The sequence below is a fragment of the Chionomys nivalis genome, chromosome 17 (assembly GCF_950005125.1).
Source record: "Chionomys nivalis chromosome 17, mChiNiv1.1, whole genome shotgun sequence".
Taxonomy (NCBI): domain Eukaryota; kingdom Metazoa; phylum Chordata; class Mammalia; order Rodentia; family Cricetidae; genus Chionomys; species Chionomys nivalis.
In genome coordinates, this window is record NC_080102.1 from 18,843,334 (window position 1) to 18,860,955 (window position 17,622).

General features: G+C 46.8%; 1 protein-coding gene across 1 annotated transcript in view; it reads right to left on the minus strand.

The window, feature by feature from the left end:
- Positions 1–7,752: 7,752 nt before the first annotated feature.
- Anxa13 (annexin A13) overlaps positions 7,753–17,622 on the minus strand; it is a 55,149-nt gene continuing 45,279 nt past the window's right edge. The window contains exons 11-13 of the mRNA XM_057792185.1: positions 14,690–14,765; positions 10,827–10,939; positions 7,753–8,239 (exon numbers count right to left, since the gene is read on the minus strand). Coding sequence (XP_057648168.1) covers positions 8,120–8,239; positions 10,827–10,939; positions 14,690–14,765 — 309 coding nt within the window. The 3' untranslated portion in view covers positions 7,753–8,119. The remainder of the gene's footprint in view (positions 8,240–10,826; positions 10,940–14,689; positions 14,766–17,622) is intronic.

Below are 17,622 nucleotides of genomic sequence, written 5' to 3' on the forward strand. Positions count from 1 at the left end.
ACTTTTTCTCTTAGCTGAGGCTAACGCTGACTCCTTCATGCTCAGGACTCAAGGGCAGATCAGTTTTTCCCCACTTGATCAACTTGTCCCGGTTGACAGTTTTATTTATCTAATGGAAAAGGAAAAGGTTTGACGTGGAGGTAGGAGTCAGGGTGCAGTCCAGTCCCATCCTTCTTCCACCCACCTTCCATCTTTGTACAGCGTTTCAGGGGAGGAACACCCCATACTATGTCCCAGGAAATCTGGGTGCAGAAAGATTGCTATGAAGCAAAAACGTGCGTGGGTAGTGACCGTGCTTTTCTCCAGCAGTACAGGGAGACACGCGGGGACTTCCTTGAAGGAGTGCCCAGTGTCCGTGTCCCCCGCCCCCCCACACCCCCGGGACTCTGGGGAAGTCAGGTAGATCACCTCACATTTCTCCACTCCCCTGGCCACGTGACTTGACAGTTCCCTTCATTACAAGGAGCTCTTCCTCAGCTCCTTTATCACTTGGGATGAATCCAAGCGAAGGTTTCTCTGACCACAAGAGGAGGCAGAAGCGCTGGCCCAGTCCATGCCTTTCCAGATCTTGCCTGTTCTGGCCCTGCACCTCCAAAGTGAGTCCCCTCACAACTGTTCTCATCCGAGCCCCCAAATAAGCGTAGGTGTAGCACAAGTTCTAATAGGTCTTAGCAATAAAAGCCTGGAGTCAGATATTGGGGAAAATGCTGAGAGATCAGAGAGATCAAGGACCAAAACCACAGCCACCTGACCTCTCAACTTCCCAGGTGAAAGAAGTGTGCAGGTAGTTTTATCCAATGTTCTGAGCTGGAGGCGGCAGGAGTCTCCTTCCTGCCTGTCTGTACCCATCACTCTTCTGCTTCATTGCACTTGGGGTTTGCAAACGACTCGGGTATAGTGCCTTCCTGTTTATTCTCTGTGTTCCTTGATAAGAAGCTCTGAGCAGATGGGACAGCGCCCACAGTAGGCACACATGACTACTTGCTGGGCGAATATGTAGCAGGCAGACAGAAGCCTCAAAAGCCTAACCTAAGGGATTTACGGTTTTATAGAAGATTACGAAAAGCATCGATAAGACCTAAGTGGAGAGATGTCTGATACAGTAGACATCTGGACACCAGTTCTTCTCTTCTTGGATTTAAAGCAGTCTTGGATGGAGTGATGTAGTGACTAGGGAGGGGGTCTTCTTGGGAAATGGCAGCCTTGGTTTCAGGACCAAGGTTCTACCCGAGGTTGACAGGGCAGCAGGTTTTCCTCTGGCTTAGTGGGAAGCTCCTCAGTTCCCAGGTTGTACCACATCCCAAATCTGATCTTTAGGAGTGCCCTTGGGGCCTCAGCCTTCTCTGAGCATCTCAGGGAGTCACTATGGAGCCAAGGGTCGCTATGGAAACTGTTTTCTCTGTACCATATACATTCCTGGCTACTGTAGGCACGATTCATTGCTTCTCTGAGTCACTTTGAGTCAGGAAATAGAAGCCATTGCCTTTTGGGATGCTTTCCACAGGCTCAGGTGTTTGAACATTGGTCCTTATCTGACAGAAGTCTTTTGAGGAAGACCGTACAGTCTCTCATACAGTAGAGATGGCTGACAGACTTGGGTCACAGGGGTGGAATATTGAGAGTTGTAGCCTAGGTTACTTCTGGCCTGACTCCTTTACTTCCCCTGATCCACCAAGATGTGAACAAGCCACACTGCAGACACCTACTGTCACTGGCAGATTCCTCCCAGTTTGCCTTAATGAACTTGACCCTCTAAACTATGAGACAAAACAAGCCCCTCTTCCCTCTTCTGCCAGGAGTGCTTTTGTAATGAGAATGGGGGCTGACTTTTCTTCTTGTGTTTGGCATGAAGAGCTTATCCAATGGTAAAGACAGCCAGTAAAGTTCTTAGGTGCATTTCCAGATTTGACAGTCTGTTTTGGGAATCAGTCATACGTTTCCTTCTCCTCCCATGGACCTATGACAGGCCACACGGCATCTTGATGAAACATTAGTTTTGGGGCTAGCTATTGGCAGCCCTGAGCTACCCTCTATTCTGCTGACCTTATGGGCTGGTCAGGCCCACTCTCCACTCTCACTGTTCTTTGTGGCTTCTACGTTGTCAGAGTGTATCGGACGTCCCTTCATCAGCGCTGTGGATCCACGGGACTGATGTGGCATGAGTTACATATGAGAGGTGCTAGCCTGAGCTCACCAACAGATCTCACATACCCGATGACCCACTGACCTTGAGGAAGGCAGATGTGGGGGATCCGTACTGGGAAGAGGCAGATAAAACTCCTTTGCTCTTCTTGGAATCTGCCTTGGAAACCTGTTCTCTGCATGCCATTCCTCCTTCCTCTGTTGGCCAACAAAAAAATGTTAGTCTTGAGGCAAATGCTGTGTAATGTCTGCTGGAACCAAAAACCTAGGTGACTGACTACCTTTATTTCGTCTGATAGCTAAGCGGTCCCATTGAGCCGTATTAGAAGAACAGTAGAGAGGCTGAGGGAGGCCTCTGCCCAGACTCCTCCTGCCAAACAAAAGAAACAAGCAGTCAGTAAATTAGGCAGTGGGTGCTCCTCAGAGCCCCCCCAACACATTTTTCTCATTAGCTACATCTCTTCTTACCCTTTCTCTAACGTCTGATTCGGAATGTGATTTTTAGGACTCATGTTCCTGTGTCTTGTTTTGAAAGGCACAAATAAATGCCTGTAGGCATAACATCGAATGGCCTTGATTTTGGAGTACAGTATGATGGCTAATCAATTAATTATTCCTTTATTAAACAAATATGGCAGGTGACTCGTTTATCTCCCAGTGTGCCATGAGTACTGCTATGTCTCAGCTACTGTTCTAGGCATCAGGGAGACAGTGGAAGAGGTAGGGGAGAGGTGAGTAGATGAAGTCAACCGATCAGGCTGCTAGGATTGGAGGTCAGTGCTATGACATCAGTCTGTGATGGAGAAGGGGCTGGAGGGGCATGCTGGTTGACAGTTGTATACTTTTCTGTTGCTGCAGTCGTGACCAAACTATGACCAAAAGCAGCTTAAGAAAAAGAAGTTAATTTTGGCTGTGGTTCCAGAGGGATAGAATCTCTTATGATATGGCAGCAGGCAGCAGGCAGCAGAAGCCACATATAAGAATCAGGACACATATAAGAATCTCTCTCTCTCTCCCTCGCTCCCTCTCTCTCCCGCCCTCTCTCTATCTCTTTCTCCCTCGCTCCCTCTCTCTCCCTCTCTCTCTCTCTCTCCCTCTCTCCTCCCCCTCCCCCCTCTTCTCCCCCCCACACCCCTCTAGGCATAGTGATGCACATTTGTAATTCTAGATAAAGCTGGGGAGGGAGATAAAGGTGGATCCCTGATACCAGCCTAGTCATTTGGTCAACTCCAGGAGAAAGAGAAATGATGTATCGAAAATCAATGGTGCTTGAAGAACAACTGAGGTTGTTCTCTAGACTCCACATACATGTATACCTGCACATACATGGTTGTACACACATTCACATACAACAAAAGGACATTAAATATTCATCCTTTAAAAATATCTATTGTTAGCCAGCAGAGTTGCTCTGTTTTCTCCAGAGGTAGTTTGTTTTCATCTATGAAGGTTCTTTCGCTTTGGACTCTTAAGTAGGGGAGCTTCTGGAAGGTTCATTCTTATGTTACAGATAAGAAAGTTGGGGCCCAGAAGAGCAAGGTGTGCAGACATAAGGTGTGTGTCTTCTCATTTGTTCTCACTCACTCCAGTCAGGGCTAGGATGGGAGAGGGGCAGCTGGTGACAGGGTCATGAGACCTTTGACCAGAAAAGAAGCTGGGGTGGTGATCACAGAGGGATTCATTTCTCAGAAGGAGGAAAAGGTGTGCACACAGTAGAAACCCTCCCTTCTAGTGCAGGTGATGGGTGATGGATCTCTGTATCTTAGCCTGTAGCAGCGACTCAGAGTTTTATGTTTGAGAACTTTGGCTGAAGAACGAGCTACAAACAGGCATGCAGTGTTTTTATGACTTTTCTTGTGATGACAGAAAAAGCAGCTGAAGGAAGAAGGGAAAGGCTTAGTCAGGCCTACAGTCTGAGGACATATTCCATCGTAGTGGTGAAGGACTGAGGAAAGAGCGTGAAGGAGCATGTAGCTGGTCTGTACTATACGTAGTCCGAAAGCAGGGAAAGATGAATTCTGCCCCTCAGTCTGCTCCTTCTTTTTATCCAGTCTGGGTCCCCAGCCTGTGGATTGCTGCAGCCCATACCCAGGGTAGATCTTCCCTCCCTAGTTAAAACATCTCTGAAAATCTGCACACAGACATGTCTAGAATGTTTCCTAGGTGATTTTCAATCTAGTCAAGTTGATGGTAAGGTGAATCATCTCTTTCATCTCCTCCTCCTCTCCTTCAGCATACTCAATTCGACTTTCATAGGAACGAGACAGGTCTTTCTCTTCATAGTTGATCAGCCTATTTAAGAATTAATGACTTTATTTTTACAACATTGGCAAACACAACAGATATAAATAGATTGGGACACAAATACAGTTTGGTATTGCAAAATCCATGATCCTCCAGAAGATAGGGGACCTCCTACTCACACCCCACAAGCTGCCAGCCCAAACAGCAATCCTGAACCCACCAATAGGTTTTGCAGAGAGAATAGGTCAACAGCTGTTCAGACAAATAGGTTAAGGGGGTTGAACGAGGAGAACTCTGGACGGAAATACATGTATTCAGTTAACTCTGGTGTTGGGCAAACACGTGAATGCAATACTTGTGTGGAAATGATTTTGCTTTTATGGTTCTTTTTCTTTCCCCCTGGCCTAACCTTTTCAAAAGACTGGTTCTAATTTGAACTGGTTCAGTAGGATTTGAAAAACAACAACATCGATATTGTTTTCAGGGCAGTAAAAAAATTAATCCTTGGGTCAGGTTTGGAGTTCAGATAGCCAGTGCCGTCCACTTGGGTTGGTGAGTCACAATTTCCTAGTCTACCTCACTCTTCCCTGTGGGGAAGGATCCAGAATCAGTCCTTGTCTTCTAGTCCAGAGTCTAAAACTGTCTCACATCTCTTTTGTCTTGAGCTGCCTATCTTCTAAGCAATTCTAATGAGTCACTTATTAGATACCAAAAAAAAAAAAAAAAAATCACTAACAGGTAAGTGACCCTAAGCCTACCGAAGTTGACAGTGATCGGTACCTTATTGTATAGGTGTCCCACATAAATCAATAGTTCCACACAAATCAGGTGCTCACCGAAGAGATGGTTCCTGCCAGCTGGGAAGAGGCCCGGCCCACACCAGAAGCCTTGTAAACTTTCCAGGGATTAGCCCTAATTTGAGCTCCCCTGATTTCTCCCGTTTGCGCTTATCTCTCAGATTCCCTCCTTCTTCTGTGTGGAGTCAGTATTGGCTAAGCATGCTTGGAACTCATGGAGTTGGTTGCTTTAAAAGCAGAAGGTATCCGTATCTTTATTTTAGTTACAAAGAAGCCATGGAATGTTCTCTTCAGAGCCTATACAATCCCTTAGGTATACGGGGGGATGGAAATTTGAGGGACATTCAGCAATGGCCCATCCTTTCTCCTACAAACTCCAAAAGGTTGCTGGCTTCCACAAATAATAGTACATCATACATTTAGTTTATGCAAATGGGATTTATTTATACAAATTAAGTTCTCCCTGTATGCACACATGCATGTAGGTAGACAGAATGTTGATGTGCTTTTTCAGAGTTCAGACACTAGAGTCTTGGTCTGTGGTGTGGACTGATGACCTGTTAGGATTTTTACAAGTTGCCTAGTGGAGGTGATTGGATCCCAGGGGATTGTCTTGTAAGGACTGAGGCTTCTTATTCTCATGAGGAGTCCTGAGTGGCCAGGTTGTTGTAAGCTATTCTGGCATCTCCTACTTCTTGGCTCATGCACGCACACTCCTCTTATGTGTTCTTGGTTTCCTTTCCATGACTTGGTCATGCTGTGATGCAAAGTCACGGCACTTAGTGGGTTCCAGCGGAGTACTGCCGGATTGTAGAACTGAGATTTCTAGATTGTAAATTAAGTAGAAAGAAAATCCTGCTGAGTGGAATGGAAAGACAGTCAGTGGCAACTGCTGGACACTGTGATTTTTCTTGATTCTTAGGATTTACTCTAGAAGTTTCCCTCCTAATATTTCGCCTCATTGTCTTGTTCTTAGATGTCAATTGGCCTCCTAGCAAGAACCATGTGGTCCTGATAATAGCTGAGGATATCATATGAACCCATTTAATAGAAACGCACATGGATTTTGATCTGTCTATGCTGACATGTGTATTGTATATTTGTATATGCAGAGACTGAGTATCGAGCCCTGTTGTCTGAGATGTGTTGGGCTACAGTTTTAAGTACCTAACAGTAGGACCCGATCTGCAGCATCTGTCAGCTCCCACACTGTAGATACCGGAGCCTGCTTCAAGATGCTGACGCCATGTCATGGAATGTGTGTTGGGGACAATAAGCAGTAGTACATTAGCATGTAGAAGACTCTGTTTGACCACAGTGGCTCCTACAACCCTTCTGTCTCCTTGTCTGGGATGCTCTTGAGCCTTGACAGGAGGATGCGTGGTACAGATGTCCCGTTTATGTCTGAGCACTTCGTAGACACTTATATAGTCTCAGCATTTGAACTATCTGCTTTTCTTGGTGAACTGACAACATTCTGTGCACTAATGGGGGCATCTGTTTTTAATACTGGCTTCAATATGACATAAGGGGCAGCCCCGTATTTTCTTACCCTGGTCAGTGGAGCCCACCACAGTGAACGGAAGACAGAGGATAAGCGGGTGAATGACCGCTGACTCGTTCTCACACACATCCTTCACATTACTTTCCTCAGAAATGTGGTCTCTAGCATGGTCATCCAGTTTGGGATATAAATTCTAATTCTGTTACTTACAAATGGGTTTTTAGCCAGGTAAACTAATACCTTAGTTTCTTCAAGTCATATATGGAGGTCCTTCTAACGCCATAGGGTTATGGATTAGGTATGAAATTGTGATACTGAGCAGTTACCAGGCACAGATCTCATCCAGTGCAGGATAGCTGTGACGGCTCGCCCAGGATGTCCAAGTTATCATGACAGTTCTTGCTTGGCTCCATGAGGCTATAAGACCAGCATCTGGGAATGGAGACTTTCTTTTTTTTTTTTTTTTTTTGGTTTTTCGAGACAGGGTTTCTCTGTGGCTTTGGAGCCTGTCCTGGAACTAGCTCTGTAGACCAGGCTGGTCTCAAACTCACAGAGATCCGCCTGCCTCTGCCTCCCGAGTGCTGGGATTAAAGGCGTGCGCCACCTTTCTTATTGCAGAGTCAATCCACCTGAGAAGCAGGGCATTGACTCTGAGCCTGTTGGCACTTTGCTTAGTCTACCTGTATTTGAAGATCAGAAGGAAGACTCAGGTGAGCCCTATGCCCAGAGAAGCAAGGAAACCCAGCTGAACCAGGAACACTTAGTGAGCTTCCCTTCGAGTTGCATTTCACAGAGGCTGGTCTTCTCTGTCCTCAATGCTGGCCTTGTCTGCCATCCAGGTGATGGTTGATAAATGTCACTCTTTGCCATCCCCCAGTACATTTGAATTTCACAAGTTCTATATTTCCCCAGGCCAGAACCCCAGGTCATCAAGCCAATTTGGAAAAGCAGCTGATGGAGGCACAAACCATAGCTGTGATTAACAGAAAGACTTTGAAACTGAACACACAGAAGGGAAATGAACAAACTGTTTAATCTTGTCTTTATTCCGCTCTAGCCATTTAATCTCTGCTTTGACCCTGTGCATCTGGAAGGCATATAATTTTCTAAACATTTTATTATAAATGTTCATTTTTTTTCACCAACTGCTGATTTCGTATGTGCTTAGAAAGCATTCACTTAAAATGCTAAAGGAAGATCCAGAGGCAATTAAGGTTGTTGCTAATCCGGCATTCAAGGTGAACCGCTCAAGCATTCGGAGGATGCGCTATTGATTTAAACAGTTTGGCCTTGGGGTACCTTACGGGACTGAGGAAGCAATCCAGGAGGTGAAGGGTTTTCATGGAAAAGCCCCATTTTCAAGCTTGATTTGTTATGCTCAGGAGTCCTGATAAAGTAGCCTCTCCCCACGTTCCTATTGCTCTGGTTTGACTCAGTGCAAAAGAGCCACCAGCAATTTCTTGAAGTCCCCAGAGGTGTCGGAGCGAACCATGTCAGATAGAGACTTCTGATACTTCTCCTGGAACTTGGCTTTTATCCCCTGAAGGTCGACCTGTAGGAACAACGACAACAGCGTGGGTGACAATACTGATTGTATGTTGACTGTCCTAAGCCATCGCCATCATTTATTATAGCTTTAAACCACCCGTAGGAGCTGAGCTGGCATTATTTACATCTTGAGGCTAAGAAAAGGGAAGCCTGCTTTAGTTTCCTAAAAGTAGAAGCGTTGCACATGTATTCCATTAAAACTTTATGTAAGGAAGCTAAAATTTAAATTGCATATATTTTCATGTGTTACAAAGTATTTTTCTTTTGCACTTTTTATAAGTTTTTGAGAAGGAGTCATTCACGGGTGGCAGAGCTGTACACATGTAGGTGGGAGGTGAGCCCCATTTGCTTTCCAAGACAGTCTGACAGGATATGGTAGAAAGGTAAGCAGATTTTCCAGCTAGAGATTTGAAACCAAGCATTGTGGGCTGGAGAGATGGCTCAGCAGTTGAGAGCACCCTCTGCCTTTCCAGACGACCTGGGTTCGATTCCCAGCAACCACCTATAACTCCAATTCCACAGGGATCCAGTGCCCTGTTCCTGCTTCCCTGGGCATCAGGCAGGACAACAGTTCCAGTGGACACATTTCAAACCAATCACCGTGTGGTAGGGCTTATTTTGAATCTAATTCATGGAAAGTTTAAGAATCGCGGGCTTGTAGGACCATTAGGAGGAGACTGCTCCAAAGACTCACTGTTCTGCTTCAGATTCTTTCAGCTTTAAAAGCAAGGGTTGCACAAGGGGGGTCCAGGCGGGGGCGGGGGGGGGCTTAACTCCAGACTCCAGATGGGACAAAACTAGTCCTACAACGAAACAGGTTTTTTTGCTGTGTTTTGGTTCTGGTTTGAACTCTGCCTTACAAGCCAGGCCTACAAACAGTAGACAACCATCGGGCTCCCTTCTTTTGCTTCTGTGAGAGGCTAGGCTGAGACAGAGAGAAGAAGGAAAGATAGGAGAGAGTCAGGAAGTAAGGGGTTTCTGAAGAGGATGCTGCTCTCAAGCCGGAGACTACTGGAGGACGGATGCTGTGAGTGGCCCTGCTGCCCTGTTCGGGCATCCTCTGCCTGGCTGGAGGCCCAGTGGTGGGGGAGGGGTAGGATGATGGGGTACAGGATTGGGGAAGCTGGTCTTCGGTTCTAGTGCACAAGGAAGATGAGCGGGTCCCCTAAACATATATGTGCCTGGGCCTGAAGCATTCCGAGGAGACTGACCACAGGTGGAGATTGCCTACACTCACATAGGGGTCTGTTCTGAGTTGGAACTGAACATCCCATGGTCTGTATTCAAGGGAATCTAGAATGCTGAAGAGCCCTCTGGTGAGATCCAGTCTCTCCCAGGGCCTGTAGAGCCCTGCTCCTCTCAAGACTTCTCTAGGGGCTGTGCTGCTGAGGGCTGGAGGGACAAAGAAGGTAAGCCCCCCTCCCCAAGGGAGGGAGAGAGACTCACACAGGCTAGAGAATGCAAACTTCCAAGGAGCAGAGAAGCTGCTCACTGGAGTAAGGGGGTGGGGGATGGGAGGGCATGGAGGAGGAGGAGAAAGAGGGGGAGGAAAAATTCCAGGAACAGAAATAAAAAGGAAAGAACTGCCTTGCTGTGAGGCTATATTTAAAAACAACGTCAGATGTTAAGTGTTTGTCGAAAGACATGGATCAGAATTTGGGCTGGTACCTCTCCCTCTCTGCTGAACATTTTTTTTTTAAAGATGTCTGTGGTTTTCAGGAGCTTAGCTCCTTTGGTTTCTTCCACAGCAGTGAAATGCCCACCACTTCCCCTTCTTTGCACACCCCCTTCTGACTGTGGTCTGACAGCCTAAGCGTTCGCTGTGAGGCCTGGTGGCTGCTGCCAAGTTCCTGGGCACATCTTCCCCTCTCTTTCTAATGCTCCTGTTCTTCTCTGAGATGGGGTGCAAACTCCTTGGGGAGTAAAAGAAGCCCCGTTCTGTTATGTGTAAAGTACTAATATGTGTGTAGTGCATAGACAGATACTCGGTCTTATCTGTGTTGTCAGATTTGGGTGGGGAGAGATGATAATTAGACTTAAGTCTGTTTGTTTAACATGGCTCTTGGAGAGGTCAGGATTGAGAAAAAGACCAAGAAGCCATTCTATTGGTCTTTTGTTTGTTTGGTTTCGATGTTTTTGTTTGTTTTCTGAGAAGCCATACTTCTAAGATGTGCTCTGTTAAATGAAGCGACCGAGGAGATCATTTGCGTGCTATCTCCGTCATGCTGCAGGATGACCCCTTTCCCTGCCTCTGGTTTGTCTTCCCTGAAATAGAGCTGGGCGTGGCTGTGCTACCTTGGAACAACTCCACCAGTTCCCCTTTACACAGCATCACCAGCTCTCTGGAGCCACAGATGACAAAAATAGAAGCAACACTTATTATTGTATTTTAATGAAAAGAAGAGGGCTGAAGCAGAGTCCAACGCGTTCTGCATATTCTGGGAAGGAAAGGACTGTCTTTGTCTTACATTTTTGATATGTAGTTCAATAACAATAACAACAATAATAATGATAATAATTGCCAATGACATTAATTGGGGAAAAAGACACTGATTGGGAAAGTCCCCTTTTGGGGATCGAGTGTATCTTACCTCAGCCCTGGTCACGATGATACGAATTAATGTCTTCTCATCTGTCCCCATACCCTTCATGGCCTTGTACAGTAGGTCAGCAAAATAGCCCTCGAGGTCCTTGGCACATCTCACTGGGAGGGAAGGGAAAGAAGGATGTGAAATGTTTTCGTGGTTTGCAGAACAATCTAGGGACCCTGCATAGGCACAGAGTGTCCAGGCTGTCCGTTGGCCATCTGGACTTGACAGGCAGAGGTTTTTGGAAGGATCTGACTTTCTACTACTGTGAAATGAGATCTAGAAAGGTCCCTGGGTCAATGGAGCATGGCTCTCCAGCCAGAACAGAGTCCAATCCACTGCAGAGTGAGGAGGATGGCCTCTATTCTTCATAAGCTCTGGAGAAGGAGAGGGGCCCCTCTCCCACTCATACTGTGGAGGTCTGGGGTCTCACTCACGGACATGGCTGGTGCTACCCAGCGGGACCTCTGGGACTAAAGCAGGCCTCTGTGGGAAACACAGCTTGACCAGCAGCCTTCCGTAATAGAACCTCACAGCTAGGAGGTTTGCTCAGCTGGACCACGCCCTGCCCTCTGTGTCCAGAAAGCTCTGCGCTCTTTGTTTTCCTTACTGCATTTGTTTGGGCGTCTTCTGTATTATCACCTGCAGGACCCCAGCATCTTTCATCTGGTCTGTGGGACAAAGATGCTCGTCCCTACTATAAAGATTCCCTCTTTATGCTTCTGCTGTGCACTCCTTTCTGGTCCTCCTTTGTCTGCCATCTTTGCTCTATTTACAATCTGATGAAGCTTAGTCTTTGCTCATCAGCCAAGCAATAGGGTGGACTTCCATACTGGAGGTAAGTGTGCTGGCTAGTTTTTTGTCAACTTGACATAGGCTGGAGTCATCTGAGAGGAGGGACCCTCAATTAAGAAAATGTCTCTATAAGATCGGCTTGTAGCCAAGCCTATGGGAGCATTTTCTTAATTAGTAATTGAAGTGGGAGGGCCCCGTCCATTGTGGGTGGTGCCATCCCTGGGTTGGAGGTCCCATAGGTGGGGAAAGCAGGCTAAGGAAGCCATGGGGGCAAGGCAGTGTGCAGCACTCCTCCATAGCCTCTGCATAAGCTCCTGCCTCCAGGTTCCTGCTCTGCTTGAGTTCCTGTCCTGCCCCCTCCAATGATGGACTACAATACAGAAGTATCAGCCAAATAAACTCTTTCCTCCCTTAGTTGGTTTGGCCGTGGTATTTCATCACAGCAATAGAAAGCCTAACTAAGACAGTATGGAAGCATTTCTCGCCCATCCTCCCAGGCTCATAGGCATCCACCACATCAAATGCTTAAGAAAAACGAACCATTTACTCCTTAGGTTGTCGACAGTTTTTTAGAAAGCATACCAGTATTTTGTTTTTTACTTTTTTTTTTTTTTTTTGAGACAAGATTTCATTCTATAGTCCAGGCTAGCCTTGAATTCAAGAATCCTCCTGCCTCAGACAGGAGTCATAGTGCTAGGACTACAGCAGTTTTTCAGTGTTAGTGATAGTAATGCATTCACTCTAAGTGTGGAATGTGAACCTTAATCTGTGCTGGAGCAGAGCTTTCATTTCCTAGTCATTCTCTGTGTGATTGGCGTTTCTGAGCAAGAGAGAGGAGCAGAACCTAGGTCAAGAGCTGTTCTTCTTAGTTCGTACAACCGTCACCTAAGTTTCAGTGGAAAACTGGAGTGCCAGGTATTTTCTCTCTTTATCCTAAGAATAATCCCCAAATTCCTGGTTTGAGGTGGGTGGGAAACCCTGTGCTACTCTGACAAGCTCATGCTTGAGGCTCCCTGTGGTCCCCAGGCTATCGGAGCTGCCGGCATCCATAGGGTTTTCCTATGCCACACAGCACGGATGGATGTCCAAAGGTCATCTCTCTGTCAGTAACAAGTAGTAGAAATCCCTCAAAAGGTTGGACCAGGACAGCTAGGAAATATCTGTAATAGAACCGTCTCTGTTGAGTGGAAGAAATGAGAGCCGTGGCTCTCCATACTTCGATCCTCTTTCCTTCAAAGAGCAGGACTTTGCAAACTTAACTGAGCATGAACCATCACCCAGGAGCTTGTGACAGTGGCTTTCTGAGCACCATCCCTTTTCTGGTTTCTCTGTGGTAAACCTGGGGTGGGTTCTGGAAACTTTCCTAAAAGGAGATTTTGAGGCAGGCAGTCCGTGGGCTCCACTGGAGAAGTGTTCGTCGTGGTGATCATGTGATCTCAACCCCTATAGATTTGGCCTCCCTGTATGTAGTTAAGGGATGTCTTTACAGTAGATGGAGTAGGGCTGGGATATCTAGGAAAGAGTCTTTGTGAGGATCATGTACAAGGCCTTCTTGAACTGCTTTCATCTTTGGAACCTTGAGTCTATCAATTCCTGTAGTACACAGCTCCCAACTCCAGAGCCTGGCTTTTTCCTTCCTCTCTACCATTCTTATTGTCTGTTTTCTCTCTTTTTCACTGTGGCTTAATATATTTGTGTGTGTTTGTGTGTGTGCGCGTACGCGTGTGTGCATGTGCATCATTTATGGACATTCAACTCCTTATGAACAAGAACTGGATCTTTCGTGCCTCTGATCCCACACTGAGCACAACTCAGGAAAATGCTGTCACTTGTACCTTCTGACTGGACTCTGGGGTCTTTCTGGTTCTCGCCAGTTCAGGAAAGGTCTGGGCCCTCAGAACTCGTCATTGCATAAAGCACTCTAACCATTTGGGAGATCCTCCATGAAGTCCCAAGACAGCTGCTCACACAGGGCTCATGTGTGTTCAGTGTGGGGCGTGAGCAGTGTGGGTAGCATTGAGAGTTCTGCACACCAGACTGATGTTGGCTGGTTTGAATATAGAGTGAACATAATGGGAAAAGGTCAATGGCTGACACTGTTTAAAACAAAACTCGTACAAAAAAGAATCCTCCAAACTCCACAAAGGAGTTTGGCAATGGGAGCACATTTTTTAGGTTCCAGGGCTGCTAGTTTGGTTCTTCCTCTTCTGGGGGACACGTCTCTCCATCCTTGTGCCATTTGGGATGGTTCCCTGGACTCGCTACCACAGCAATGTGGACAATGGGCAGTGTCTTCATTCCAAGACTTGGAGAAAGGAAAAGGGAGCCTGCCAGACATGGCCCCATGCCCATCTCTTTGCTATTTCCTGCCTTTGGGCAACACCTGCAGAGAGGGTTCTGGGGTTGGCTTGGTATGGCCAAGATCTAGCCTCCCTCTCCTCTGTTTCTAAACAGACCTCATTCTTTGAGAACATTGAAGGGAATTCAGTGGAAAAAAAGGAGATCCTCTGGCCATCAGGCATGTGCAGAAACTTGTCCGGAGTTCCTAACTGTGGGGGCTTTTCAGGGCATGTCATAAACTATCACCACACTGCTACCTGAGCTTAGACAACAGTCCCAGGCTTTGACAGATGCTATCGGGGAGCTACACCCTCAGTCCCAACCACAGGAGACACTATGCTGGGCCTCTTAGATGCTCTCTTTAGGGCCAGGCACTCAGTGCCAAGGCTGCTTGCTGAGTGCTGATAGCTGGGTCCTTTCTCAGAAGTCCCTTTCCAAGTGAGGGAACTGGCTGCTCAAAGTTGCGAATGGTCCTGGAGGCACAGCCTGTGTCCAGTGGCTGGTAAGTGTGCAGTCACTAACAGAGTGCAGAGACTTGGCTGCTTGCTTCACTATGGACACCCCACCTTCAGAGCTCCCTACAGAACAAAACCCCATCACATCCCCCTCCTGCCTTCCCAGTGCTGCTTAGAGGTGCTGCTTCCGAAATGATTCCTATAAGGAGAACCCCGTCTCTCAGCATAGTTTCTGGGGAACCCACCCTGGGGCAGGACCCCCTAATTTTACTTTACCTATAGTTAAGTAGGCCTTCTTCAAGTCTCCTGATGTTTCTTCTTCAATGGCTTCTTCTATGTCTTTGCCTATGAGCTGGAAAGACAAAAGAAACCCAGCCATTACTCCAGTGTTGCTGTGGGCCTCAGCATCCCTCAGCTTCCTTCAGAAAAAGTGCTGCTGTCTTCCAGATTCAGTGTTGTGCCCTAAGGGTGCCTATCCTGCCTCTCGCATTGCAAGGTGGCATGGTTGTCCCTGCCCCCATCCAAGAGTGGACTCTAAAACTAGGGAGTAGAGAGATAATGGATATATACTTGCAACAATATGTTTTGTATATATGTGTGCCTGTGTGTGTGTGTCTATGAGAGAGAGGGAGAGGGAGAGAGAGAGAGGCGCACCCATTCACAGACAGTGTGTGCAGAGGTCAGTGGAGGATGACTTGTGTCCTGCTTTATCTCGCCTCACCTTGTTCCTTTGATACAGGGTCTCTTACTGACCGCAGAGTTAGGTCAGCAGGTAGCAAGCCCAGGTGATCCTTCTGTCTCCCGCCCCCCACCATAGCTCTGGGTTACAGGCACTAGTGGCCACTCCTGATGGCTTTTTACGTGGAGATGAGGCTCAAACCTAGGTTCTCATGCTCACTCATCCAGCATTCTTACCTACTGAGCCATATCCTCAGGCTGCGACAACAGGGCTGTGCCCTGAGGGTCCCTATCCTGCCTCTCGCATTGTAAGGTGTCATGGTTGTCCCTGCCCCCATTCAAGAGGGGACTCTCAATGCTGAGGAGCTGACTGTTGACCTCAGACAGTGCCATTACTGTTACATTGTATACATGTATCTTGTATACATTGTTACATTGTATACATTGTTACATTGTATACAATGCGTTACATTGTATGCAATGCATTACATTGTACACAATGCGTTACATTGTATACAATGCATTACATTGTATGCAATGCGTTACATTGTATAGCGTTATGTTTGCTCCCTCCCCCTTTTCAAGTTCCTGGGAAGCTGTGGTTGAAACTCTAGCCTGTGTCTCCTCCTTCTCACCTGTCTGGGAACTGAAGACTCCACCATTTACAGTCTGGGTAAAGTAAGGAGAGGCTGTGAAGTTCATGGTGAAACTTGATCTAATGGTTCATCATAGAGCGGGGCTTCAAGGGCCGGAAGCCAGGGGCTGACCACATCAAAATGCCACTTTCCTTTACTACTGGGTGGTTGCTAATGCTCTTATACATTCACTACTGGCTCACGTCGCTTGGCACCGTATTACACACTAGGTTTCTTTCTAAATATTTACAGAAACTAAAGTTAAAGTAAATTGTGCCTATCCTTAGCACAAATACTGCGGGGACCAAGCTCAGAGAAGGCAAATAAAGAGAAAGGAATATGCTCTGTTGGGTTTGAGGGCTTTTGTCTCTTTCTTAGAAATTGTCTTTTGAAGACAGGACACAATTGATCCTAAAAATAATCGAGACATTTGAGTACACACTAATAGACTGGGGGGGGGGGATTATTGGAAAAACAAAGGCAAACCAAACATTCTTTGCTATGTAAGGACAAAGTGTGTATGTATGTGGGGCTGTTTAACAAAGGTCTTCTCACCATCCACATATCTAGAAGTCTTTTTTGAAGTAGAGGACATCAGATCAGATCAAGCCTCCCCCCCCACCTGCCCCGGCTTCTGCCACCTTTCTGGGGTTTGATGTGAGAGTCGGCACTTTGTAGGATGGGTATCATTCCCCGGAAACTGGGCTCTTATTGTGCAGACTGAGATTGTATTTCATGAAGATGTTTTATTCACACAGGTCTGGGTTTAGAAAACAAAAAACAAACCCACATTAAGCTACTTTTTGTTTCTATTGTTAGAACTGAACCAGAACAGTGGTTTTCAGTTTTCAGTAGACTCTCAGCCTCCAAAGGAGACAAAAGAGGAGCTCTGCAGTTCTGAGGAGGCGGGAGGTGGCCTCCTCACCCGCGTTCTCGGTGTCAATGCCACGTTCTGACCTCTAGGGGGTGATAGTCACACGATGTCTTTTCTCTTTGGGCCTCACCCTTTATTTGTCCCTGCCTAGGTAGGGATGAACATAGTCTGAAGACAGCATGCTGGCCCATGCTATTGGGACCCTCCTTTGCAAGCTTTATAGCTGGTTCTTTTTTGTTTGTTTTGTTTTTCGAGACAGGGTTTCTCTGTAGCTTTGGGGCCTGTCCTGGAACTAGTTCTTGTAGACCAGGCTGGTCTCGAACTCACAGAGATCTGCCTGCCTCTGCCTCCCGAGTACTGGGATTAAAGGCATGAGCCACCATTTCCCGGCTGAATACCTGATTCTTAAGGTGCTCTCTGGATTAATTTAGGTTTTCTGATCTTAGGGACAAACTAATCTCACAGTAGATAAATGGGCTATAGTGCTGGTATGGCATTTGCAGGAAGAGTAGGGGACACACGCTCTTCTTCTCACATGTGTTCCCCCAAATTGACAGCATGCCAGCAGTGAATGGGCCAAAGCCCCTTGCGTGGACCTAGGGATATATATGTGAAGATGCTGACTAGGGAGGTGCATAGGACGGAGGCTGTGGGTATGTGCATGGACTGTTCTTAATGAACCCCGTTTGCAGAACTCACTTTGGCTCTCTAACTGTGTGAGTCTTTTGTGCTTACTAAAGCCAGGGCCATGATCATTGTGCATGGTTGGCAGTTTCAGAGGCTCTGCTGCTTGATCTGGAATTGGGGAGTGAGTCAGAAGCTAAGACTTGGGCTTAGAGGGGTTGGACAAGGGCAAACCCCTGAGCTGTCTTGCCACCTCTATTCCAGGACCACGCACTACGGAACTCCAGTGGTCACATACTAGTGTCTTTGTGCTTTAGCTAGTGACTTATCCAAACCTTACAGGGAGGGCCTGGCTTCCAACAGCAGGGTAAGCTCTTAAAGAAAAACAGCAGCAACGT